This window comes from Rutilus rutilus (assembly GCF_951802725.1).
Source record: "Rutilus rutilus genome assembly, chromosome: 19".
Taxonomy (NCBI): Eukaryota; Metazoa; Chordata; class Actinopteri; order Cypriniformes; family Leuciscidae; genus Rutilus; species Rutilus rutilus.
This window is the reverse complement of record NC_140232.1, coordinates 22,068,922-22,096,521: the sequence shown is the minus strand read 5'-3', so window position 1 is coordinate 22,096,521 and position 27,600 is coordinate 22,068,922. Positions and strand designations below refer to the sequence as shown.

At 38.0% G+C, this 27,600-nt stretch overlaps 2 protein-coding genes across 2 annotated transcripts in view; both read left to right on the top strand.

Moving 5' to 3' along the window:
- Nucleotides 1–5,211: 5,211 nt before the first annotated feature.
- On the top strand, nucleotides 5,212–12,283 carry gpr61 (G protein-coupled receptor 61). The gene is made up of 2 exons (XM_084390433.1): nucleotides 5,212–5,695; nucleotides 9,980–12,283. The coding sequence occupies exon 2, from the start codon at nucleotides 10,241–10,243 to the stop codon at nucleotides 11,648–11,650; it is 1,410 nt and encodes a 469-aa protein (XP_084246559.1). The 5' UTR covers nucleotides 5,212–5,695; nucleotides 9,980–10,240; the 3' UTR covers nucleotides 11,651–12,283.
- Nucleotides 12,284–17,457: 5,174 nt separating this feature from the next.
- gnai3 (guanine nucleotide binding protein (G protein), alpha inhibiting activity polypeptide 3) overlaps nucleotides 17,458–27,600 on the top strand; it is a 20,027-nt gene continuing 9,884 nt past the window's right edge. The window contains exon 1 of the mRNA XM_084389422.1: nucleotides 17,458–18,148. Coding sequence (XP_084245548.1) covers nucleotides 18,031–18,148 — 118 coding nt within the window. The 5' untranslated portion in view covers nucleotides 17,458–18,030. The remainder of the gene's footprint in view (nucleotides 18,149–27,600) is intronic.

Below are 27,600 nucleotides of genomic sequence, written 5' to 3'. Positions count from 1 at the left end.
GGTTGTGTGCTTTATTCCAGGCTGCATCACAAGTCAGATTGTGAATTGCTACCCTTCAGAATTTTTAAGAACATAATAAAATTAAGAACAGTAAGGACACGGTTTGGAAATCCAGGGATGGAGAAGCGTCCCATTGGCTCTCCATTATAAAATATAATTAAAATAATAACAATAATTTAAGAATGTTGACACTGGCACATGGGAACACTATGAAATCGAACAGCAATCCTTCACAGCTGTTACCCAATTTCTCTAATCTAAGAGCGCCCCCTGCAGTCAAGTTACCCTACTGTACAAAAATGAAAACATGAAGACTATTGTTTTGGTGTAGCCTAATAAAAATGAAATATCTTTCATTCCCACATTGCTATGTGTATATATATATATATATATTTAATATTTTTTATGCATTGTTATGGTTATGTTATTTTACCCAAATACAATGCATGAAATACCTTTTCATTTTTAAATATCTACTGGTATCAAACATGCTCTGTGCAGAGACAGACATTTTTTCATTTAAAGAAATGTATAAATGCTGCAGCATCACTGTCAGCTGCTGATAATTGGTGATACTAAAGATATTAAGGATGAGTCATACCTCTTTGATAAGTGTATGTGTTTATTTTTGGAGCGTCTTGCTAAAAATACAGTCGATTATAACTGGCTGTCGCACAGGGAGATGGTTGGACTGTTATTGCTCAGAGGCAGCCTGGAGTCTATGGTCTCCTGAGTTGTCATGGAGACCATTGTATTTTGCCTCTCCTGTGATTGGTGCTGCCGGGTTGAGCAAGTATATGCTATTTCTGTCTTTTTCAACACCTTCAGCCTGCTGTCTTTCTCTGCCTCCTCACTCAAACATGAGTGTTCTTGTTTCACTCCATTGTTATCTTTCCCATTCCATTAATCCTTTCAATGACAGTAAGCCCACCAAGCGTCTTTCCATGCGTCTCGCTAATGATCTATTGATTCATTGATGTCGTGATCCAATGTAAGCTGCTGTACTGGTTGTCCACAAACAAAGGGAGGAAGACTCATGTCAGTGAACTAAGAACCAGATCAAGTCATGCATCACTGTGATCGCAGATCCAGATCGGCCAACAACAGCTCCATGCCCCTGTGGCTGTGTTTTCTCTGGAGCAAAAAGTTACAAAATCTCAAATGAAAAGGGTCTCAAGTGTCTGAATGCGTTGCCTTGCAAGCCGCAGTCTCTCAGGGCTGATCTCCCAATGCTCTGTTTACATAGACATAAACAGCAGGGGAGCTAGAACAGTTCATCCTCTAAGCTTAGCTAAAATGAAAAATATTATTGTCATAAATGTTTGTTTTCCTCTTGAAAAAATTCACAGCACTTGCGTTGTAATAACTAAATGTGTGTGGTTTCTTGCGCTAAAATGACTGAAACTATATTGTCTTATTGCAAGTCCTACAGTCCTGTTCATCGTTCTATCAATTATTCATAAGGGTTTTATTATTATTTCTTCTCTGGGTGAGTTTTACTCTCACAGAAAGAGAATGTTCAGTCCAGCTGTTCAGTTTGTTTCGGAATTTCGAATGGGTTTTTAGATGAGCAGTTTTTGATTTTGGAGTAAAGTAAGGTCTGTGGTAAACATTACTTGAAGCGACTGTCGTGTTTTGTTCTACAGCATAAATTACATACAGTCACACCTCAAACGTGAACTTTGAAGTTGCTACATAAGGACCAGTGTTGGGTGTAATTCATTACTAAAATTAAGTACTGTAATTAAATTACTTTTCCCTTGAAAAAGTAAGGGATTCTATCATTTAATTACAGTTATTAGTGATGTAATTGCATTAAATCCTATATAGACTATACATAATTCTATAGTGGATTAATCATAAAAATGTAAAAAAAAAAGTTAAAATGTATGGTTTTAATGTAACATTCCCCCTTTTAATACTTTAGTCAGTTCAAGAATAATGTATGCAATTTTTTATTATTTATTTGAAAGAATTAAAAGAGCATTTTCATGTCTATCCTTGTATTGTTTAACTGGTTGAGGTTGATATGGGATTTAGAAAGTAATTGCATAGTAATAAGTAAGTACAGTAATCTAATTACACTGTTAAAGATGTAATTAGTAACTAATGAATTACTTTTTTAGTGTAACTTACCCAACACTGATAAGGACTACAAAATAGATGTCAGTTTTCGTGCATTCTCAAATCATTTGTAGTCCATATATATAAATAGACTAATTAATGACATTAAAAAGAAAAGAAAAAAAAGGTCAATTAAACGCATTAAAGTTGGTAATATTTTTTCAAACTTGTCAGTTTGTGGCACATCTGCATTTGAGTGTCATGTGCCACTGTAATACCAGTGCTATTGTATGTTGTTTATCACGCAAAGTCAGAAACTGCCCATTCTAGGAAGGATGCGAAATAAATCTATAATAGGTCACCAATTGGCATGTGCCAGTGGATAGTGGTATGTGTCACTTGTGACGTGCCAATGGAGTGCGTCATGTGCATTGTCACAGAAAAATTCGAATTAATTTGTTAAGCAGTTTTTTTTAAACTTCAGTGTGAGTTAGATTTCAGTGTTCTTGTGATTTTTAACCATTGAACATATGCTAGCAATTAGGCATTGTTTATCTGATGCTAATAAGAGAATAATGATGCATCAGGAATTTGTTTATTTGCATCTGCAGTTTGTCCGCTTTACTGAAATAAATAAATGAGTCATTGATTCATCATTTCAGTAAGACATCTCCATATGCGATGTGAGATTTTTGTCCAGTGGGACAGATATTTTTGTCCATCATATTTATACAGTATCTTGTTTCCTAGATGATTCCTGTGCATCCTAAACATTTATATGGAATCTCTTACAGTAACACAGCGTTCAGGTAAATATTGCTGCAAAGTTGCTGTGAGCTCACATTTTGTTGCCCATAAATTTGCTGCACATTAATTGCAAGTTTGCCACAAATAATTGGACAAATCCAACTAGTGAAATTTAAAGACAACAATTAAAATGTCATTACATCCTGAAGTGCTGCACTGTGGGAAATGTGTAGATATTTAAAATGTAACTTGTTTTGCTTTTTTTTTTTTTTTTTTACTGTATTTTGCATGATTTTTTATTTAAATATTGTATATTTTTGTCTCTAATTAAAGGGGTGGTTGATTATGATTTCACTTTTCTAACTTTATTTAGTGTGTAATGTTGCTGTTTGAGCATAGACAACATCTGCAAAGTTACGACGCTCAAAGCAAAGGGATATATTTTCTTTTACAGTAATCGTTTTTTAAGGACTACAGCAAACTGGTAGGGACTACCCAAGCTTCCTCATGGGTTAGTGACATCACAAACCCTAAAATTTACATAAACCCCGCCCGGGGAACACGCAAGCAGTGTTGAGAAGAGGAAGAGTTGTAGTAGAGCACATTTGGGAGTCTGCTCAATCTGTCGCATCCGTCTTTTCACATTTATTGCAATAGCATGTCACTCTGTAGGCATCTTATGGCGCTTTTCCACTGCATGGTACGGTACGGCTCGGTTCGGCACGGCACGCTTTGGCGCTTTTCCATTGCATGGTATGGTACGGCTCGGTTCGGAACGGCTCACTTATGGCGCATTTCCACTGCATGGTACGGTACGGTACGGCTCGCTTTAAATGGTACCACCTCTGTTGAGGTTCCAAGCGTACCGTACCGATACTAAAATGTGACGTGAAAACACTGCAGATCACTGACTGGTCAGACAGAATCATCTCTACCAGCGTCATTGTATTTACGACACGAGACACTAAACCCGTTAGATTTAAATAGCCAGTAGACAACAGCCAACGCTGTAGCACCTGTTTTAAAAGTATTTGCTTAAAAAAAAAGAGTATAAACTTTAAAAAAAAGAAGAAATGGCTGAATCGTGGTCAGTGGACGAGGTGCAGACGTTCCTCTCGTTGGTTGCCGAGGAGTGGATGGGGAAACACGGAATGAAAAATTCGCATTTAATATGATGATGTCATGGTAGTAAAGACGGCAACTATAACGATCAGTCCCACCCACTTTGAAGCGGTACTAACTGCAGTGGAAAAGCAACCGAGCTAAAGCGAGCCGAACCGTGCCGTACTGAGTCGAGTCGTACCACGCAGTGGAAAAGCAAAGCGAGCCGAACCGTTCCGCGCCGAGTCGAACCGTACCGAGCCGAACCATGCAGTGGAAAAGCGACCATTACAACAGTTCTCACTCTTGCGATTTAAAGATTATCATGAAAGAATATGCTAATCAATGACTTGAAGATAGTTAACTCCACATCAGCTACAAAAATTCATCAACTAACCATTCAGAAACGTCCTGTTGCATTCTACATGTTGTCACTTCTTGAGTGTCTCCATCATTGTCCGACTTCGGTTTGAACATAAAAGGCAGAACAGTTTCTGACATTTTAGTGCGTGTCTGCAAGCTACCTGCTAACACACAAGCTCTTGAAGCGCCGCCCTCTGTTTCGGGAGCAGCAGCTCATTTGCATTTAAAGAGACACACACAAAACAACACATTTTTGCTCGCCCTCAAAAAGGGACAATTTTAACATGCTATAAAAAAATGATATGTGGGGTATTTTGAGCTAAAACTTCACATACACAGTCTGGGGACTTGTAAAAAGGGGCATTATACCACCCCTTTAAAATGTAATTTATTTAGATTTTTTTTAATTTCAGCTTTTTTGTGATTTATTTTGTTTCTCTTCTTTTTTCCCCTTAATCCTCGTGTAAAATTTCCATGTGAATTTTTTTGCACTGAAGATTGAACTTTTGAATCCCTGTAGACACCTGCCGTCTTCCAAAGTCTCATAGCTTTAATCATTTTCTGTGTGTTCCAGGTATCACCAAAATGACAAAACCGCTGATATTTTCTCGTAGTCCCTTTGTGCCTTGGCAGACTTTGCTACCTCAAACAAACAATAATCAGGGTCTCATGAGAGGGATTTTAACGGATTGGACACAGAGATCAACCCAGGCCTAACTGGAAGAGATTGAATGAGAAAAAGCGAGTGTGTTTCCTTGCAACACCCCCCATGGATCCCAAGAACCTGACGTGACCCGCACCGCATCTCATTTGTGCGAACGTATGCGCCTTTGAGCCTGTGGACAGACGCGGTGGGAACGGGAGGGCACTAGGACCTGGTGATGCGAGGAGGGTTGCCTGCCTGCCTGCATCCCTGTCTCCTTTCCATTCTGCTCTGCAGTTGCCCTGTGCGTGTGTGTGGGAGAGCACATGTTTATGTGTGTTTGTGTGGATGTGTGTGTGTCAGAAGAGGGGCAAGAGTGGGTTTCGCACGGCGCCGCTTAAAGAGACGGCGCTTTTTGTTATCTTTCTGTCTTCTCAGAAGCGTGAACATCAGCCTGACCACCTGGACCAGCCGCCTGCCTGAAGCATCGCTGACGGGGGAGGGGGCGATCTCTCTCTCTATCTCTCTCTCTCTATCTCTCTCTCTCTCTCTCTGTGTGTTTGTGTGAATGTGTGTGTGTGTGTACATGCGTGTGGGTGGGTGAAAGGGTGAGGGGCGGAGAGATGAAAGGGCCAGGTGAGGAGGGGTGTTGGGTACCTCTCTCTCTAGCTTTCTCGCTCTCTCTCTCCCCCTCTTTTTATCTCTCTCTCACTGTCGTGCGACACTAACCCTGGAAGCTGAAGAGGAGATCCTTGCTGCTGGACCTCTCCACTACAGGTACGTTCTCCTCATCTACATCATGTGGAGCCACGGTTCCTTTAGCTCTGCACCTCCACACCGACGCCTGTTTAAACTTGTGCATCGTGGATGACATGCATATGTTGTAGTATTTCCAGACGGACAAGTTGGAAATGGTTTTTAAGATCTCAGTCTTGCAGTTAGACTTTTCTCAGGTCTTGCTTTGTAGGCTTTAGGCTCCATTACCAGGCTTGTATTCATGTTTGTTTCATTTCGTAGGAATTTAAACCAGCGGTGGCCTTGAATGATGGTGTTGACATACGTGACATATGTGTAATGTAGCACTGAATCAGCTCACCTCTGGGGATTATGGGAACTGTTTGGTAGCAGACAATAAACTCTGCACTCAAGGGTGTGATAGTGGATTATATAGGTGATGACAGCAAACATCATGTTTATAAGTTGTAAAGTGCCAGCATTGGTCACCCTGAGGGGGAAAGAATAAGAAGAAGGGAGGGGGAAAACACAAGGTTTCTGAACAACAGAGCTAGTTTTCATCGCAGTAAGTACTGAGTCATGTGCATATTACGGGGTCATATGTTTCTCATCTTGTTAGTTGCTCGCTGATTCTTGTCTCACAAAGTGCAGGAGGGTTCACAGAAAGTCGACCATTTTAAAATGCATTTGCGGTTCCTACAGCTTCATCTCGGCCCTGCAGATCATGCATTTAAGTACATGAACGCTAATCTCAATCCTTTCCTATAGAAAGCGCAGGTGCTTTAGGGCTTCATGACCCACACTGTCCTTTTTAAAATCCTTTACACGACCACAACCCAACAAATGCATGAAATACACTTAACACTGAACTGTGTGTTTATGTTTCTCATCATGTGCATGGGCATTAGCATCACTGACTGATGATAGCATCATAGAAAAGTAATTTTCATGTTGATTATTTACAGTACGCCATGACATGGGTAATGTATATTTAGGTTTCTAGATAACAGATCTTGACACAACGGTTGATTATTCCTCTGTACTACTTATTATGGAGCTGTAGTGACCGTATAATAAAGGCAAAGCTTGTCAGATAATCTAAAAATATGGTAGTGACATCTAAATGAACTACTTTTATGATTCAAATATGATGCCATATTTGAATCAATGAATATACCAATGAAAGTGACTTTTTAAGGGCCATATGTAGAAATGGCTCTTTAAAGGTGAAGTGTGCACCACTACTGTTAACAAAATGGCAAAAGGAATTAATGTTCACGTTAAGTGTAGTTTATTTTAGTTTTTTATTTGACTTTTGTTCAGCAAGGACGTATTAAATTGATCAAAAGTGACAGTTAAGACATTTATGATATTACAAAATATTTCTATTTGAAATAAAGTTTGCCATCACAGGAATACAGTAAATTAAGTTTTAAAATATATTAAAATAGAAACAAAATATTTTAAATTGTAATAATATTTCAAAATAGTATTGTTTTTACTGTGTTTTGCATCAAATAATTGCAGCCTTGGAGAGCTTACAAGATTTCTTTCAAAAACATAAAAAAATCTTACCAACCCCAAACTTTTGAATAGTAGTGTAAATATGTTAATGTGACTACAATTAGTCTTAACATTGTGCACTTGCTCAGAAGACAGAAATTATGTTTCATATGTGTTAATCGCTTTGTGTCATGACCAGTATGCAGACTAAGGAAGACAATAGCTCAACTACTCTGTACATATAAATGTAGTCCATGTTGTGAAAAGCCCTATTCGCACGGGATAAGTATTACCTGGTGACCTGTAGTCATTTGTAATAATTGCGAAGGTTGTCTGTGATCTTAATCCCGTGCGAATCGGCCATGTCTGTAATTTGTAAAGTAAAAATTCCCCTGCAAATGACCTACCATATTTCGCCGAACACCGAGGTCCTGTGATAATATTAGTCCCGTGCGAATCGACATCTCTGTGATTTGGCGGGGTCGTTTATAATTTTTTCAAGGTTTTTATTTCCTGTACGCTTTTTTATCCATCTTTCGTGAAGAATGGAGGCTGCGTTGGAGTGTTTTGATAGTATTTTGGGTGCTGGGTCATATCACTATAGGCTACACCATACAACTATACAATTTGCAGAAAGAGAAAGATGAAAACCATCAGAAGAGCAAAAACAAAAAGAATGGTTAGATGGAGATGAATGACTAGCAGCATGCGGTAAGGAACATTCTTCTGTTTATGACATTTCATACAGCTAGACCTATAACGACAAAAGCAATAGCCTATTGACATCATATCCGGGAGATAAGTCAGTAAATTCAAGTAAAATCACAGGCTTCACTTATCCCGTGCGAATGCGCCACACGAAATTCAGATGTGGGTGGGTAATTTCTAAATCACACGTGGTCCCAAGATAAAACTAATCCAGTGCGAATAGGGCTAAAGAGAGACTCACAATGTTTACATTTTTCAGTGAATCCAGTCTACCAATGGATTACTTGTTTCTGCACATTTAACTGTGAAAGAAAGAAGTGTTTTATCAACAAAGTACACACTTTATGGTAATATCGTCCCATATTTTTAAAATTGTGGATTGCCTAGCACAAAAGAAATCCTGCCCTAGTAGTATACTAATGACGCTGGCCTAGTTATGTAAACATCACAGGTTTAATCCCAGGAAGTTATCTGGAAAGTTACTGAATTCACCAATCACTATTGTGTCCCTTCGTCTCAGGTATATAGCCTATATATATGGAAGTGCTTTTCCATATTTTTATGGCATTTTTTTAAGTTTTTTTGTCTGTGGATTAGTGTTGTTTTCACTTAAAGAGTTTGTCCAAAAATGAAAAATTTTGCGTTATTTACACACCCTCATGTTGTTCAAAACCTGTATGACTTTTTCTTCTTTGGAACTCAAAGAAGACATTTTGAAAAATGTCGTAGTATATATTTTTTTTATCTATACTATGAAAGTAAATGACAAAATTATTAGACAAAAACAGTTGAAACATTCTTCAAGATATTTTCTTTTGTGTTCCACTGAAGAAAGAAAGTCATACAGGTTTGGAACAACATGAGGGTGAGTGAATGATGACAATTTTATTTTCGGATTGAACTATCTTTTTAACTCTAAACACTTGAGAACATTTGAGAATTAGTATTTTTCTTGCTAACTTAACTCTAAAGCTCCAAACAAACTTAAAGAAGAAGAGGAGAAGGCTAAAAAAGTTATCTCTATAATCATCACAATCAAGCTCATCATAGTCATGTGAATTATCATGCAACTGTAGTTCTAACTGCTTTTTGTCTGGCCAAACCACAGTTACAATACCTTCCAGGTACAGAATAGCCTCTTCCCTTCACTACTTACAATCAGTTAACCATGCGATCATTGTGGTCACGAGCCTTGGGCAGAAAACATAGTCTCTATGCTTACAGAGATGTCATAAAACAACAGTTTATATCTGAATTAGATATTCTTTTGAGCTCTTGTCATTACACTGACCACATTGTGTCACAAGGGAGAGTTTGTGCCCTAAGAGAAAAACTGGATGGATTGATGCTGTGGAAAAACAAAGCTGGTCCAGTGTTTTTACAGTAAAATATGATATCGTAAAGTTTAGAAATGATGCATGTAAGGGTAGTGTGCATGGTGTGGTTATGACCATAAACACAGACCACATGATTGCAAACAGTTTAAAGAAATTGCAAGGGTGTGCTTGCATGTATGTTTGTGTGAATCAGACATTGAGTACATTTAGAGTTGGGTATAAACAAAAATTGCATTACTGAATTTGATTCTGATTCACAAGCTCTTGGTTCAGTTTTGAATTCGATTCAGTTTGATTTGATTCTGATTCATTTGGCCATATTTCAGTTATAATATCCATTTTGCTTACATATGAATGTATGATAAAACAATAACTTGCAATGAACTTATTTTTGATTTAGTTACTTCTCTGATGGATTCATCAGACTAATTAAAACAGTAACCCCAATTTGTTATTCTTTTTAAATGATTCATTAAAAGGACCGGCTCTTAAAGAGTCATTTGTTTTTTGATTCACTAAATCAAGAGTTCATATGTGTCAATGTTTGTGAATTGGATTGTGTTCTTTTTTTGCAGCTCAGTAGAAAGACTGCCATTATTTTCATGCCATTATTTCACAGTACAGATCCTTTTTATCTTGCCACATTCAATTCTAACCTCAAACTCGGGTTAAATATGATTCGTTATGTTGTAGCGACAATATTAGGATTTTAAGAATGCATATCAAGTTGTCTTATTCCTCAAAAGTTGCTTGCTAATATTATTGTCTCTTTCCACAGTTCCATCATGTCTCATTTAGAGCTGCTGGACATTAAGCGCGATGGAGCGCCAGGGACTTCAGAGGTGAATATTTGAAGATGAAACTGGACGTTGCGACACTAATCTGCCCCAACTCCAGAGTCTGACCTCTACCAGCATGCTGTAACGCAGACAGAACCTCATTATTGAACGGTACTGCTGGATCCCACTCTTCAGCAGGGGAGGATGGGTGATAGTCCCATGAAAATCACCTCCGCCCACAATCCTTATTCCATCCTCTCATGGAGCATACAACCACCTACAACGCACTGTGGAACATCACCCACGCCACCTCTTGGCGTCCGAACGCAACCCAGCCTAACGTCTCAGGACTGAGTGTGCCCAGAGATGGACACCTACTCCAGACGCTCGCCCTGTGCACCATGCTCCTGATGGACATACTGGCTATAGTGGGCAACTTAGCCATCATCACCGTCATTGCCAGGACGCCGCGACTACGCAAATTCGTGTTTGTCTTCCATCTCTGCCTGGTGGATCTCATCGCGGCCCTGGTGTTAATGCCTCTGGGTATGCTGTCAGGTCAGGGCTTTTTCAACAAGGCTCTGTGTCAGGGTTACCTGTGTCTAAGCGTGGGACTGATCAGTGCTGCTATCCTCACTATCTCAGCCATCAACGTCGAGAGATACTACTACGTCGTTCATCCCATGCGCTACGAGGTGAAAATGACCATGGGCCTGGTGGTTTCGGTATTGATCGGAATATGGATTAAAGCCATCCTCATGTCCGCATTCCCTTTACTCGGCTGGGCGCTTGAAAGAGAGGAGACAGGACCGGCACTGGGGAAGGTTATGGGAAAAATTGCTGAACCAAAGAGCTGTTCGCTCCACTGGATGGATGGAGGGCCCCAACGACTGGTGTTCATGGTCCTTTTTACGCTCATGTACTTCCTGTGTCCAGTGCTTATCATCTTTGTGGTGTACTGCAACATGTTTAAGGTGGCCAGGGTGGCCGCCATGCAGCAAGGCCCTGTCCCCACGTGGATGGAGACTCCTCGGCCACGCTCTGAATCTCTGAGCAGCCGCTCGAGCATGGCGGCCAGCCTCAGTGGAGCTCGAACCACCCCTCAGAGGACTTTCAGTGGGGGCAAGGCTGCAGTGGTCCTAGTCGCTGTAGGAGGTCAGTTTCTTGGGTGCTGGCTGCCTTATTTCTCCTTCCACCTGTACTGCGCCGTCATGCCGTCCTCTCTCGAATCCCTTGCACGCATGGCCCAACTAGAGGACGTGTTCACCTGGATTGGGTACTTCTGCTTCACCTCCAACCCTTTTTTCTACGGCTGTCTGAATCGACAGATCAGGGAAGAGCTGGCTAGAAACCTGGCCTACGTTTTCAAGTGGGGGCGTCCCGGTGAGGAAGAGCAGCTGCCCAGTCGAGAGGCTTCTATCGAGGAGAACTTTCTCCAGTTTCTTCAGGGCACAGGTTGCAATATGCGGCCAAGGAATTCCCAAAGCATCTCCATCCCTCAACAGGAAGAGGACAATCCTCTCTCCACCGAGCTCCACAGGCCGTCTGTCGACTTCCACATTCCTGGCCAGATCATGGAGGAGACCTCGGAATTCATAGAGCACCAACACATGAATGATCTTAATATATCAGACAATTGTATCAAGACTAAAGCAGAACTGCAAGGTTGATATTTTCAGGCGTGAAATCTTTATTTAATGTATCATATATTGTTGCTATGGTTTACCATTGGATCTTTTTATACTCTGTCCAAGAATTTGTACATAGCTTGTTTTAAATTTTTGGTTGGTAGATTTCTGTCATATTTAAAGCATCGGTTTTCTTTTCAGGAGAGATGTTGGACTGATAAAATGACCTCATTCCAGCACATTACCGCTAGACAGAAACTTATTTACATAGATTCAGCAACATTTGTCCAAACAATGTAACATGGAAGCAACATTGTGATGTGGAATCTGTATTCAAAAAGTGGTATGAACCGCAAGTGGTTGATGTTACAAATTTTTAAGGCTCCTAATGTTAATTCAGACAACAAATAAGTATAAAATTGGTTAATAATTCAGAATTGTAACAACAAAATTTGGAGCATGCACTAATATTGAACCAAGGTTGTTTGTGTGGTGGGTAGATTCGAATTCTTTAGTTGCCATAAAGTTATGGCCGTCCGCAATGTCATATTTAAAAAATAATAATGTTTCTTTCCTCAAAAATTAATTAAAAAAAACATTGAAACACATATAATCTGTGGTCGTGGTGGTGGTATGTACAAGGACTCTCATTGTTCAAAAGTTTGGGGATGGTACAATTTAAAAAAAAAATTATGAAAGAAATCTCGTACTCACCAAAGCTCACTTGTTTGATTTTTTTTAATTAGATAAAAAAAAAAAAAAAAAAAAAAAACGTAATATTGTGAAATAAAATTACAATTACAATAAATTTTTTGATTTGGTACTCAAGAAACATTTCTTATAAATATCAATGTTGAAAACAGTTGTGCTGCCTAATATTTTTGTAGAAACCATGATATGGTTTTTGAGACTACTTGTTGAAAAGAAAGTTCAAAATAACCATTTATTTGATGCTTTTGTAACAATAATGTATTTACTGTCACTTTTTACTGAATAAAAGTATTCATTTCTTTTCACACAAAAAAATCACTGACCCCAAACTTTGTAACGGTACTGTATATTCAGACAAATCGAAAAAAAAATGTTGAAAGTGTTCACAATCTAAGAGAACACGTATACAAGTGTATTCTAGTCATTTGAACAATAAAGGGCACACAAATAAACAACTCTGACAGATTGTGATAAATTCACAAATTGGAAATGTTCTGAGAGTTCATCAAGATGCACATTCATACGGCAAGACTTGCTAATCAGGCGTAGAGATACAATCTCGGGTTGAAAAAAAAAAGTGTTTACAGAGAGTAAAAACTGCCTCTGTTTATTCAGTCACATTTTCCACACCTTGTGACATGAAGATGGCGGCTTCCACCCTGGGGCCTTGGGCTTGGTGAGGCACCTGATCCACAAAATGGTGGGGCCAATCAGATAGTCTCTGACAAAAGGTTAACAATTGGGTCAGCTGCAAACATGTGCAACTACAGATGTCCTTTGAGATTTTGTACTTCTCCACCCACTCCCATAAGATAGAAATATTGCTTTTATTTTTTTTAGATGTGATGAAGATTGTACTACACCTGAGGTATTTCACTCACTAGCAGGTTTCACATCAGATGGGTTCTCCAATATTGGTAGAAGATAATGGCACTTAATATCTCTCTCCTCACTGCATTGACCATAAGAAAGTCCAGGCAGAGACTCAATGATCTCAGCTGGCTCAAAAACAGAATGGTTGCATATGCTAAATATCTTAAAGAGAGTTTGAGAGAAGATATAGTGTAAGATTCATACCTTCTTTGTTTTATTTCATCAAAAGTTTAATGTAGCTATCTTTTTTTAATCTTGATATATCGTTAAAAATGTTTTTTGGACATGGTACACAAAATGTTTTGGACATGTAGCATGTTATTTGAAGTACCTTGACCATGTACAGTCGCTGTACAGTATCATGGTACCACCACACAACTTTTTAAGGAATTAAAAAGTTTGAAAGCCTTTTTTTTTTGTATCATCAAGTTTGTAACATGACGTTTGTCTGAGATACATTTCTCCAATTCTGCCACAGAATGAAATTCTCAACGTTATTAAAAGAAGCTGTTTTGTTTCTTTGTCGTTCTTGTGATGCAGACAAGACTCGTCTCACTGTCAATGGCCTTCTGTTTTTGGGTAAACTCCTGTGTCAGTGCAGTGCTGTGTTTTGCCATAAGCAGAAAGAGCTTGTTGTGGCCTCAGCATACAACAGCAAAGTTAATGTCCATATAACCAACTTAGGTGGTTGCTATTTTGGTGCTAGCTGTTTTAAGAGATTCCGGTGCATGGCAGTAAAGCAGAAAATGTCAGATTTTCCCTTGTAATGGCATTAGCGCTGGTTGTTATTTTGATGCAATAGAGAGGAGAGATAAGTACACTGGGTCAAAAAAGTAACAAAGCAAATAAAATGTAATTAAAAGAAAAGAAAAAATATTGAGGCATAATCTTAATTACTCACTTTATAATGTTGGGTTAAAAATAACCCAACGAGTAACCCGTCTATGGGGTGGTATAGCACCTTCCCAACTGTGGGTTATTTTAACCCAATACATTTGGTTAAAACCCAGTTGGGTTAAAAGTAACCGAACAGTTAAGTTAACTATTTATTTTTATTTATGACATTATTTTAATAAATAAAATACACTTTGTTTCGAAATACAGATTGTTTATTGGTATAAAACAATAAATATGTCTCAACAAATATATTTTTTAATTACAAACTAAATATTGGGGCATTTAATGTAAATATACATAATTGTGTATACAACATACATATTTAACCCAACAGCCGGGTTATTACTAGAAATTACCCAACGATTTTAAAAATGACTCAACATTTGTTGGAGAAATAACCCAACATAGTGATGTGTAACCCAATGGTTGGGTTCAAAAAATAACCCAACGTTTTTTACTGTGTATTCATGATCTAGGGTCAGTAGGATTTTGTAAATACATTTATTTAGCAAGGATGAGAAATGATCGATTTACTTACATTTACTTAAATTTACCGGAATCCTGCAAAAAAAAAAAAAAAAAGATCATGGTTTCCACAAAAATATATTAATAAGAAATGCTTCTTGAGCAGCAAATCATCATATTAGAATGATTTCTGAAAGACACTGAAGACTGGAGTAATGATGCTGAAAATTCAGTTTTACCATCATAGGAATACATTAAATATATTATAATAGAAAACAGTTATTTTAAATTGTAACAATATTTTACAATATTTCTGCTTTATTGTATTCCAAAATCAAATAAATGCTTCAGTGAGCAAAAGAGACTTCTTTCAAAAACATGAAAAAATCTGTTTAAGTGACGATATTAGTGTAGCCTATATAAAATGTATTATTCAAAATATTTATATAGATATTTTGTTAGAATTTTAGCATTGACATTAATAATTGTATACTTTTTTATTTAGACTTTTGGCTGTATGAAAGAGTAAGATACCATCACAATCGCGTTAATGCTGTTTCACTATTAATAACTGCCTTGGAGGACATCTCGAAATAACTTAGTAAACTCATCTTGACAGAAAAGCACCGAAGATAACTCACCATTATTTAGGAGGGCAAATGCCATGATTATCAAGAAATACAGTGCCGAGAGTCCACAGCAGACGATGAAAACATTCACTATTTCACATTGTTGCTCTCTCTCTCTCTTCTCACCCAATTACCCCCCACCCCTTACATTAGTGTCCCCAAAATATAGTTAAGGTACACACACACACACAAATATATAGGTATTCACATTTAGTAACATGCACACACAAACACTCATGCAGACACACACTCTCATGTGCACAAACTCGCATCAGTGGGACTCACATCAATGTACTTTGATGTTTGGTAAGTAAGAGGGAGACCCCTAGTGGTGAAGTTCAAACAACCTGACCTTTTAGCTCTGCTGAGAGATGAAGGTGCTGAGAGCTTTGTGAAGTCATTTGCAGCACTGGGGGAGGTTGCTTCTCAATGCTGATTAGAGATCAGTTTGTGTGTTCCGTCATATATCTCTCCACCCAGAGAGTTTTCAAAAGTTGGTTTGGACTCTGTACTTCAAAGTCAAGATAATGGCTTTCATTACAATCACTATTCCAACTGAATTGAAATCCTGGTATCATACTGTTATATGTCTAACATTATTTGCTACAGTAGCAAAATGTATCCCATAACTAATTAGTCATAGTAATATAAATCAGTAATATAAATACATTATTTATACCAGATCAATTACAGAGGTAAAGCCCAACTGGTGTATCACCTACTAGATGAATAGATTAATAAATAATGAGTAGCCAGATTTCAGTGCTCTTACAGGGGTGGGAAATTCATTAATGGATCCCAGTTCAAATGGCTATAAACGTGTTAATGAATAAAGCACGTTTTGGGATATGCGTCTGTGTAAAAGTATCAGTAGGCTATATTGGATTTGATCCCAGCTATAGGAACATTCCTGTTCTTAAGTCCGAGATCCATAGTGAAACTAAACAAATCCAGACTCAGCTCAACTGTGATTTAGTGGCGGAACACAGGCTTTATTCTCAACCACTGTGGGACTTGGTGTTTCCATGGTAACTTATCCTCTGTGACATTTCTCTGGCTAAGGGAGCGAAAGACCCTTATCATAACCTGCTGCATCACTTTACAAAGCAACAATGCAAAAGTTTGTTTCTCTCTCGGTAAACATGCACTGAGATGGCATGTAGTTTGTATTTAAAATGATTACATTTTTAAACAAAAGTCTGAAAGTTAAACTATCCTGTTGTTTACAATCAGTCCAGTTTTAAAAGGCCAATGACTCAAATGTCCTGCTTATCTAATTCATTTTGCTGAGATTTTGCTAAAAGTCATTTCTGCGGGGGCGCCCTTGCATCGAATATTGTGTGTAGTAGACTCTTGATTGTGTCTTAAGGCTAGAAATTCTTAAAGGGATAGTTCACCCAAAAATGAAAATTTGTCATCATTTACTCACCCTCATGCTGTTCCAAACCTGTGTGCGTTTCTTTCTTTTTTCTTCTTTTGAACACAAAATAAGATATTTTAAAGAATAGGCTATTGGTTACCAGACAGTTATTGGCACCCATTTTTTTTTCTACTATGGAAGTCAATGGGTGCCGTCAACTGTCTGGTTACTTTAAAATATCTTCTTTTGTGTTCAACAGAAGAAACTCATACAGGTTTGGAACAACATAAAGGGTGTGTAAGTAATACATTTTCAGTTTTGTGTGAACTAAAAGGTGAAACTCACAAAGAAAATAATAATAATAATAATAATAAAAATAATAATAATAATAAATTACAAAAATCAGTATGATATTACATTTTGGGTTTGAATTGGATTACGTATATTTTTATTTATTTATTAGGCCTACTTGTTTTTTGTTTGTATGATTTATGATCTGTGCATTATATCGAGTTTTACATTATATGTAAAACAACGAATCTTGAATCATGCACTAAAAAGATTCACTGATTTGTTCAGTGATCCGTTCATTGACAACGTGCCTTTTTTGTTTCATGAGAGAATCGTTTCTTTAAAAATTGGCAATAAAAGCCATCTTATGTTTTATTACAATTTGCGTGACTAGCCTACAAATGTACAAAATATTATAATAACGTAATATTTTTTTTACACACTATTAATCAGATCCTCGTTCAAGAACGATATAACAAATTAGCCTACATCATTCGAATCTGGCGCTCCGATTTTCGTTTAAACTTAAAACTGAATCGTTTGTGAAATGGGCGTGTTCGTTCAGTAGGCCCAACCAATAATATTTCTCTCTCACAAGTCGCAGTCGATTTCTGTTGGTTCGTGTGTCAGTCTAGGCGAGAAGCATAGCGAGAAGGCAGGAAAGCAGTCGCACACGCTTCAAAGGGGAGAGACTTCTACGAACCAAACATTTGATTCAGTGCATGGAAGTGAACCAGAACGATCCGTTCACTTCAAAGATTCGTTCAAAAACATCGAATCGTTAACAGCACCACTGTGATCCACTTCGAGACATTTAGCTAGATGGTTTGGATAACGTAACAGTCTTGGATACCGTTTTTGCGAAAAAAATAAAAAAATAAACTGGCGTTCAAAACAGACCGCAGAGCCTCATCGATGGAAACTTTTTAGTCACGGAAACATTATTCTTCTGTGTTTCTGGTTTTGGGTACTTTGTGCTGTCCCAGCTAATGTAGTTGCAGCGGTCAACATTGATGTTATCAGAGCTGCCATTTAACATGTTTTAAAGGATCTGTTTTCATACGCTAGCAGCATCACGTGCAAACCTGCCAACGCCTTTTCTCTCGTTGGCTTCGTTATTCTTAAAGCTCTAGGATAATTACAACCGCGTTCAGTTTTAAAGGTGTTTATTAATTGTTTTATAAACGTTTTGCAAAATGGGTTGCACTTTAAGTGCTGAAGATAAAGAAGCGATGGAGAGGAGTAAGATGATTGATCGGAACCTGCAAAAGGACGGAGAGAAAGCATCCAGAGAAGTCAAACTACTGCTGCTCGGTATGATAAACTTTCTTAATACCAGTATTCAGTAATTCATGCTGTGTTGCGAGACGCGAGTACAATGTGTATTTGTTCCCCCTGTTATATCTCTGTTTTAAGCGCTTTCGGAGCTTCAACTCGAAGCTGTTCAAAAAGTGAAATGAACTTATCACTGCAAATATTCACGTTAATATTACAAAGGCAGCAACAAAACTTCAAAATTCAGCTTAAAAAGGTCGACAACCTGATGAATAGGCTATTAGGCTAATAACAGTTGATTCAGAATGTGTTGTGTTTTTACTAGTCTTGGCTCAGTGTGCTGTCAAAACATGTTCCCCCGTGGAAATCCTCCCCCGGTGTCCTAAAACATACATTGAGCATCACCTTTATTTAGGCTATTACCATATTTTACCTACACCATTTGGTTGCTCTGTATGACATAACCAAACCCACACTCACACACCCTGGAATCACGGCAGTGTGATGGAGGAAAATAGCGGAAAGTAATGGTGTGATTGTGGCAGTATTCCAGCTATAAAAGCGTGATGGAATGCAGAAGATAATGGCTGTTTTGGACCATTAGAGTGACAAAATACTGGTGTTTTGTCTGTCTATTTGTTTTTGGATACTTTATTGGTAGCATACTAATTTTCAAAGACAGAGCCACCCCATATATTTACAGAGCAGGTAGTCAGCTAGTGTACAGTAATATACTGTAGATGGTGCATAGTAATTAGACACAACTCTCTCAGATAACTAGACACAACTCTCTGATTATTTGTGGGTTGCTTTGGAGTTTGAATAAAAGTGCTGAAAGAAGTAATGTAAATATATATTCCAATGATGTAGCAAGTGCCTTGTTGTTTTCAGCTGTTGACAGGTTGTTTTCTCTGAGTAAACCATACTGGGATTTGTCAGAGGAGTGGTCAAATATGGAGTGACCTCTGTGATTTTTTGTGTGGGAGGCAATTCCTTTGGACTGTGATATTCTTCTGCATGCAGATTCTCTGTCGAAACAGGTTAAAAACAGGTTGTAGAAAGTAGATTACACAATCAAAAGTTATGATCACTTTGTTTATTGGTGATATTGTCGAATTCATATTTAATTTTTACATTTTTAAGTCACAAACAGATTAGACGATGACAAACAATATCCAAGACAGCATTTCTCTCAGAGGGTAAACATTTGTACAAGTATGGCAAGCCATTCTAACATTTAATCCTCAAAACCTATCTATTTTCATGCTACTAGTTTATTCTTTAGATACTAGTATCTATTCCATTAAGTACTAGTGCCTATTCTTTAGATACTAGTACATTTTTAAAAGATACTAGTTCTTATTGTATTAGAGACTGGTACTCATTCATTATACTAGTACCTATTAAATAGACACTAGGCTAGTACTTATTAAAGGTATAGCGGAGGATTTTCTTTTTCCGGGTGGATCATCAAGACTATTGTTGGTCCTCCTGAGTGTCAATCATTCTGGTGATATGTTTACGTAAGGCCGTCCTACGTGCTCATGCACACGATTCACACGATGGCGTGCGCTCAAAACACAGGTTGGGCTTCCCACTGATGCCTCAGTCGTGAAGTTTCTACTTGACAGGTAAAGTTTGGCATGCTATTTGGAGAAATCCATTTAAAATCACTGCTAGTAAAAGTTAATGTAAGCTATGATTCTCTCGTGCACACGTTTAATAGGCGTTCCCTTTCGGGAGCTGGTAGAGTGTTGCGCATGTGCATTTTTTCAAAAAGTGGAGAGGGCGGTTCTTTTCTAAAATTCGGGAAAATCCTCCGCTATACCTTTAATTAGATTCTAGTGCCTATTAAATTGGTACTAGTACTTATTTATTAGAGACTAGTACTTATTTCAATAGTGACTAGTAACTAGGCTATTCTTTTGTTACTAGTAACTAGGGTTGGGTACCGAAACCAGACACCAATATGGAACCGTCACCTAAGTAACCGGTATGTAACCGGACCGAATCAAAATGCAGATTTCGGTGCCTCATTTCGGTGCCACTTAAATACCTCAGCTGTCTTTTGAAATATTTGCCCTCTGGTTCTCCGAAACGGACGTAAAAAGAATCATTACCGCATGTGATCGCTAGTTAACCCTTGGACGCATACGATTGTTCACACCGGCGTGATTAGAACGTTCAGATCGCATTATCATCAACTTCTAAATTCAAATTTAGTGTTGGCTGGTGCTGAGCCAGAGACAGACGCTCTCAGTGCTGTCATATTATATCACAACTATTCAGTGTTTTCAACCACATAAGGTTTATTTTAGTTTTCAGACATTTAAATACACATAAGTACTAGCAAAACAACTTTTATAGTTTGTAAAATACACACTGATGTCTATGGAAGTGGCAATAACAATCCTTTCAATTATAAATGGATGACATGTTTAGACACACATTGTGTAGGTAACTATAAAATTTACTCTGTTCTTCTCACACTTCACCAGCCACTTACTTTAATGTATTTCGGGAGAAGTGGATGAATTGATGTGTTGTAGGCCTAAATCTGACAGATTCAATTCTCTGAACTGCAGTGCGTACTAACATGGTGCCCATTGTGCGTTATAGATCAACTAACATGAATCATGATCATTATAAAGGTTTCTTAAATGACAAAACACATTCACTTTACATGTATTTAAGAATAAAAATATCAGCCAAAGACTGACTGACATGTAACGCAACCAATCACTGTTCGTTTTGTTCCGAGTCATGTTTAGTGTGAAAATGTAAAGTCGATGTCCATACAATAACAGACCGGCGTACATCTAATAAATTCTTAATTCAATAACGTTGTGCAAGTTTACTGCAACAATAGAGCCGCGAACCTCACGTACTTTTTGAATATCCAGCCTTCAGTTGATCCTGATGAGCGCTCATTGTCACAGTTGTAAATGACGGCGTTCTTCCACGAGGGGTTTCGCGTCACGGCATTTAAGGTGATGCGTTCTAAAATAACGCTCACCTTGTACAGGACATGCAATAGGCTAAGTCAGGAGAGGTATCATATTTGGCCAGAGAAGGCAAAAAATGTGAAAAGAATTGCTGAAATTTAAAGCTGGTTTGTAGCATACCGAATACAGACTACTTTGCTGTTATTAGTACTGTAGTGTTATTTAGTGTTTAATTATTGTATTTGGGTTAGGTGGCTTAGGTTCTGTTGTGAATTTATGTAAATTTGTTGTGTTTTGTATTTAGACTACTTATATTTATATATTTACTCTACAATTTTAATATATTCAATTGTAAGAATTTTTTATTTTATTTTTTTCAATAAAAAAGCCGTTATTTAATGTCATTCACCATCGTTTTGAGGCTCTCTTTTTTTTAAAGTATCGGTTCAGGCACCGTTTAGGCACCGGTACCGTTTTAAAAGTATCGATTTGGCACCAATATCAAAAAAAAAAACCGATACCCAACCCTACTAGTAACACATTTAACATTTTTGCCATTGACTTCTATGGGGATCTGTCATTCTGATATCAACTATTCAGTTCTGACTAGTATGTATTCCAATTGTGACTAGTACGTATTTATTAGATACTAGGCCTAGTAGTTATTCATTAGGTACTAGAACATATTTTTTAGATACTAGTACTTATTACTAGATACTAGTACTTGTTCAATAGATACTAGTACTTAGTCATTAGATACTAGTACCTATTAAAGAGATACTAGTACTTATTTATTAGCTACTATAACTTATTCATTAGCTACTATAACTTATTCAATAGATACTTGTACTTATTCATTAGATACTAGGCCTAGTTCCTATTAAATAGATAGGCTACTTGTACTTATTCATTAGATACTAGTACCTATTAAATAGATACTAGTTCCTATTAAATAGATACTAGTACTTATTAATTAGCTACTAGTACTTATTCAATAGATACTAGTACCTATTTATTAGTATTTATTCCAAATGTTACTAGTAAGATTTTTTTTATTTTACTAGTAAGATTTTTAATTGAACTCTAGTTTTAATTGAACTAGTGTCTAATAAATAAGTAGCCTACTAGTTAACTACTAGTATAACTACTAGTATCTATTAAATAGGTACTAGTATCGAATGAAAAGTAATTGTATACAATAAATAAGTACTAGCATCTAATGAATACTTGCTAGTAGAAATATTTAAAAAGATACTAGTCAATATTGGAATAGTAAGGCTACTAGTCATAAATTAATAGATGATATCAAAACAGAATAGCTACTAGTATCTATTCATTTGCAGATATCTTCAACCTCATAAGGAACTAGTAAGAAAATATTAAGAGATATCTTCTTTTAACAGATCATTACATAAACTTGAGTATACTCTCAACCATCCAATCAGAGTTCATATGGTAATGCAGGCTAAACTAAGGCTATAGATTAGAAGATTGATTTTTCATAAGTAACCAACTTTGTTGGTTTATCTAGCTAATTGGTTAGCATGAACGCAAGGAAAGATATATGTTTAATATGACATTTATTGTTTTGAATGTACAGTAGGCTATAATAAAGACTTAACTGCCAATAATAAAATTCAAACAACAGTTAAGTAGATCCAAAAACCGGTTCATACCCACCAGCCAAACAACCACAATACCCAGAGATTGGGATTTTTGGAGAGCATTCATAATTCCTTAAAATCAAAAGGAGGCCACGCCTACCGGTAAGACTACCGGAGACTACCGGTGAGTGCGCAGTTTAAAACAACAAAGCTAGCCTACGTGATGAGTTTGCGAGGGATTTAGAGATAGCCCAAAATGTTCGGGATTCGGCTTTTGCGTTCTACAGTCGCCATTCATTCATCATGTTTACTGTGGCGAGCAGGACGAGGCTGACGGCCGCGGGAGAACAGCGCGAGGCCGGTGGCATGATTACTGAGACGCGCCGGGTCTCCCATCTCTCATGGAGGAGCGGGAATTTTTCTTAGCAATGGTAAAACCCACATCAACCGATCACTTGTTTAGCGTTCATGTAAACACTACATTCAAATTCACCAATCGGAATGAATTCAGTTAGATTGAAACAAAAGGTGTGCATGTAAACAAGGAATAGCGACCGCAGAAAGCAAAAGCTGAATCCCGTACATTTTGAACGATCTCGCCCGCCGGACAAGTCCGGGAAAAGGAGCATGGTTACTTACTCAGCTTTCTCCTACTATTCAGCTTTCTCCACAGAACAAGAGCCTGCTAGCTTAGCTTCCAAAGAAAGACGGCTGACACTGTGTACATTCTGTGAGTGAGATCCCACCCTGTATGGGTGGGCTGAAAACATGCGGAACAACGCCATCTACTGCCTGTAGTCTTTAGCCTCTGGCCAGAAAATCCTCCGATGACGCAAAATGAAGATTTTTGCGTCATCGGAGGATTTTTTCCAGACAAAAAATACATAAATCTCTTGTCTCAGGGGGATATGAGGGTGGAAAGCATGGTAATTCGAAAATACTACAGGTTTTCTACTAATACAAAGCTTAATGCTAAATCCTGAAGTAACCCGCACGCGATTTGCGATTATCTTATGCGCAGCTTGTCAGTGGAGTGCGGCTGATTGGTAGTAAATACTGCCCCATTTGAACGCCAGAGGGCGCTCTCACGCAAACACGATAAATATGCCCCAGCAGAAGTACAATAATGCGCATCATTCCATAGATATCATATAAAGGCTAGATGTCTTAAGGCGGAGTCACTTCCGGCATCACCGGCGGCCATCTTACCACAGGGCTCTGTGAATTAAGGTAAGTGAGCAGCACGCACACAAAATCCTCTTATCTTGGTGAAATCTTGACGGATTTACAAACGGTTTGGTTTCTTACAAACGTCATTACCATGGCTATAATTCTTTGATATGGAAGTCCATTTGTATAATTATTCATATGTATGCAGTTTCATAACTTCATCTCTGACGTTAATAACAAACCAAACCGTTTGAAAATCGGTAGAAAATTGAGCAAGTTATGGTTATTTAAAAGTACATGCACCATGTTACGAGTGAGTGAGCACCCTGTGGTAAGATGGCCGCCGTGTGCGGACGTCGACCTCCATTGGCCAGCAGCGCGGACGAGACATCTAGCCTTTATATGATATCTATGCATCATTCCAGGAAATCCCTATCGCTGTAGCTGAATGAACTGAAGATTGAAACGCTTTGATTAAATATGACTTATAAATACACGACTGCCTTATTCTGTGTAAGAAGGCACATCATCTCACAGAAGGAGGAGCTTAACTGTCGTTATGAAGTGAGTTTGGAGTAAATGAATGTTATTAAATGTTGTCTGTTGTTGGACAAGAGGTTCATAAATGCTTCTCATGTTTTGGAAAGATGTTTGACGCGTGTTGTTTTTTCAAATGCACGTTATAAGTGACTCAGACTCACATTGCTTTCAGATGGAGCAGCGTTTACAGAGCCGTACATCAATGACAAACTGCGCATAAAAAATAATCGCAGCCTTTGCGATTTTAAAATCGCGATAAGCCATCTCGATTTAAGTGCGATTACATGGAAAGTGCGATTAATCGTTCAGCCCTACTAGTATCTATTAAGGTTAGGATATCTTAATGTTACTAGTACCTAAAAAATAAGCACTAGCCTAGTTTTTCTTAACAAGTTAGGTATAATGAATTAGGCTAGTACTAGTATGGAATAGATACTAGTATCTAAACAATAAGTACTAGTAGCATGAAAATAGATACTAGTAGGTTTTAAGGATTAAATGTTAATGGCTTGCCATATACAAGTCTTTGTGTGCATAAAAATCATCTTTTTTTTTGTCTCCTTTTTTTTTTTTCAAGTTATGTAACCCTTCCCCTCTTGGCATTTAATTCGTGCATTGGGGCATGTTAGGGGGTTTGGCTTTTTACTCTGAATGCAGAAACCCACAGTATGCTGGAAGTGGGGCAAGCATTTCAATGAGCCGAATATTACATGCTCCGTTAAACTCAGAATGGAGTTCATAAATAAAAGCCGTTATGAAAGAACTGTCTAAGGATGGCGAGTTCTGAGAGTCATCCTGAATTACCAAATGATTTGTATATGCTCTCGCTGTTTTAATACTACTGGCCAGTTTAGACAGCATGGCTACATCCCTGTTGGCAAGAGGATTGCAACTGTCTAACAGAGTTGACTATGGCTGAGTTGTAATTAGCACTGCACAATGAGCTCTTAGCTTAATCACATTGTGAGAACTCACTTGTGGATTTTTCTTTGTGTTCATTGTGGCTTTCCTGACATCAGCAGATTCAGGGGCATTAGGCTATGATGACTATACTATTGCTTCTAGCTGAACTGCAATTCAAGTGGTCTGTTTAAAGGGATACTGCACCCAGAAATGAAAAATCGGTCATAATTTTCTCGCCTTTATATCGTTCCAAACCTGTCTGACTTACTTTCTTCTGCGAAACACAAAAACAGGAAGATATTATGATGAAGAAAATTAGGAACCAAACTACATTGGAGGCTATCGACGGAGACATTTCTTAAAATAGCTTCTTTTATATTCCACTGTTGTTCATCTCTTTCTATTCCTCACAACTGAGTATATCAGCGTTGTTATCGTTAACTAGAACTAAAAATTGTTTCACTGAAAATTGTTTAAATAAAATATAAATATTAGATGAAAATCCTTTGAAACTTCAAAATGTAAAAAAAAAATGTAAATCTTTAATTGGCGACTAACTGAAATAAAATGTGATTAACACAGGTACTTGGACTGTAATGAACGCGCATGGTGAAAGGAATAGGGAACAAAAAAGTATTTATTAAATCTACACAAAACACTTCTAGAACACAAATCTACACAAACAACAACTTTTAACTTAGATGATGATGGACAAATGAACTGACAGAACTCAGGGTTTAAATGGACAGGGAGAGTAATCAAAATAAGTATGAACAGGTGATATAAATCAGCAACTAATTAAGGCACAAAGAACACAGGCAAGCCAGAACAGGAAATGCAGTGAAAAACAAAACTAAAACAACATACATGTTACATAGTCCCGGGTTTCAGGAAGGTGCGGCTTTGGAGGAGGACGAGGGGCTGGCGAAGTGCAGGACACAGGAGGAGATGAAAGATGGAGAGATCAGGGTGGCAATGACGTTGGGAGGAACCAGGAACCATAATAGTCAGACAGGAACCCAGTGCGCAGCCAGGACGATGGCCCCCGGCAGACTCGAGGGAGGAAGGAGCCATGGTGAAGATGTGGCTGTCGACACCAGGGGCGCGATGAATGGAGATGGAGCCGATAGAGGGGTGGAGCCGATGGAAGGATGAAGCGTAGCGCAGGCAGAGTGGCGTCTGACCAAGGCTGAGCCGGAGGGACAAGGGAGCCTGGTGGAGCCATAAGGATGTTGGTCCCAGGTGGAGCCAAGGGAGTTGGATGTTGGAATTTCCGTGCATCGGGGTTATGGCTGGCTGGGCTTTGGGTCAAGAGTGAGGCTGGTGATGTCCTCCGCTGGGCAGATGGTGAATGCCGATGCGTTGTTCACCAGCACCCACTCCACAAACGTGGAGAAATCCTCTTGAGAACCATTCTATGGGAGGCATGCCTTGGACCACTCGCTGAGGCTGGTGATGAACTGACAGAACTTAGAGTTTAAATGCACAGGGAGAGTAACCAAAAAAAAAAGTATGAACCGGTGAATTAAATCAGTAACTAATAAGGGCACAGGCAAACCAGAACAGGAAACAGTGAAAACTAAACTAAAACAGAATATATATGTTACAGTACTACAATTACTCTAAAATCTGATCTAAAAAATAAAGTAAAGCTGAAAATATAAAAATAAAAGCTTAATCAAATATTAAGTGTACTAAAATAGTATAAATAGTACTAAAATAATCCTGTTATATATTATCTTATTCATTTTGTTTCACATGTGTGCTGTACATTTTCACTGGTTATAGGAATAGTTCACCCATGACAATTATGTATGCTGTTGTGTTGAATGAACACTGGAAACATTTAGGAAACGTGTTGTCTTTATAATAGCACACTTAATATTAATATTTTTCTCACAAAGTGTATTTGGGTTTTTATATGTGAAAATATGTACTTACTCTCAAAAGGGCACACAGGTCACTGTAAAGGTTCCTGTGTGAAGATTTAAATGTATATCCTTTTGTTTTCCACAGAAACAATGAGGTTGAGTAAATAATGACAGACTTTTAATTTCTTGGTGTGAACTCTCTCTTAAACAACTGTTAGTTTCTAAAAGAAACATTTTGCTTGTCAACTGAGGGAAGACTTCTTAATGTAAAATTAGTTTCTGTTTGATGACACTATGATTATCCCACTGGAGGATATTGCTCAGTAGGGGGTTTGGCATCTGGTGTCTGTCTGCTCACAGCTCTATGTGAACCTGCACTGTTGAAAAAGCTAAAGGAAAATAAATTATAAATCATGCCTCTGTTCAGCTGGGGTTGATAATTGTAGTGATCTTAACCA

Excerpts from the sequence above, each read along its gene's own strand:
- gpr61 (XM_084390433.1), top strand. The coding sequence starts at position 10,241 with ATGGAGCATACAACCACCTACAACGCACTGTGGAACATCACCCACGCC.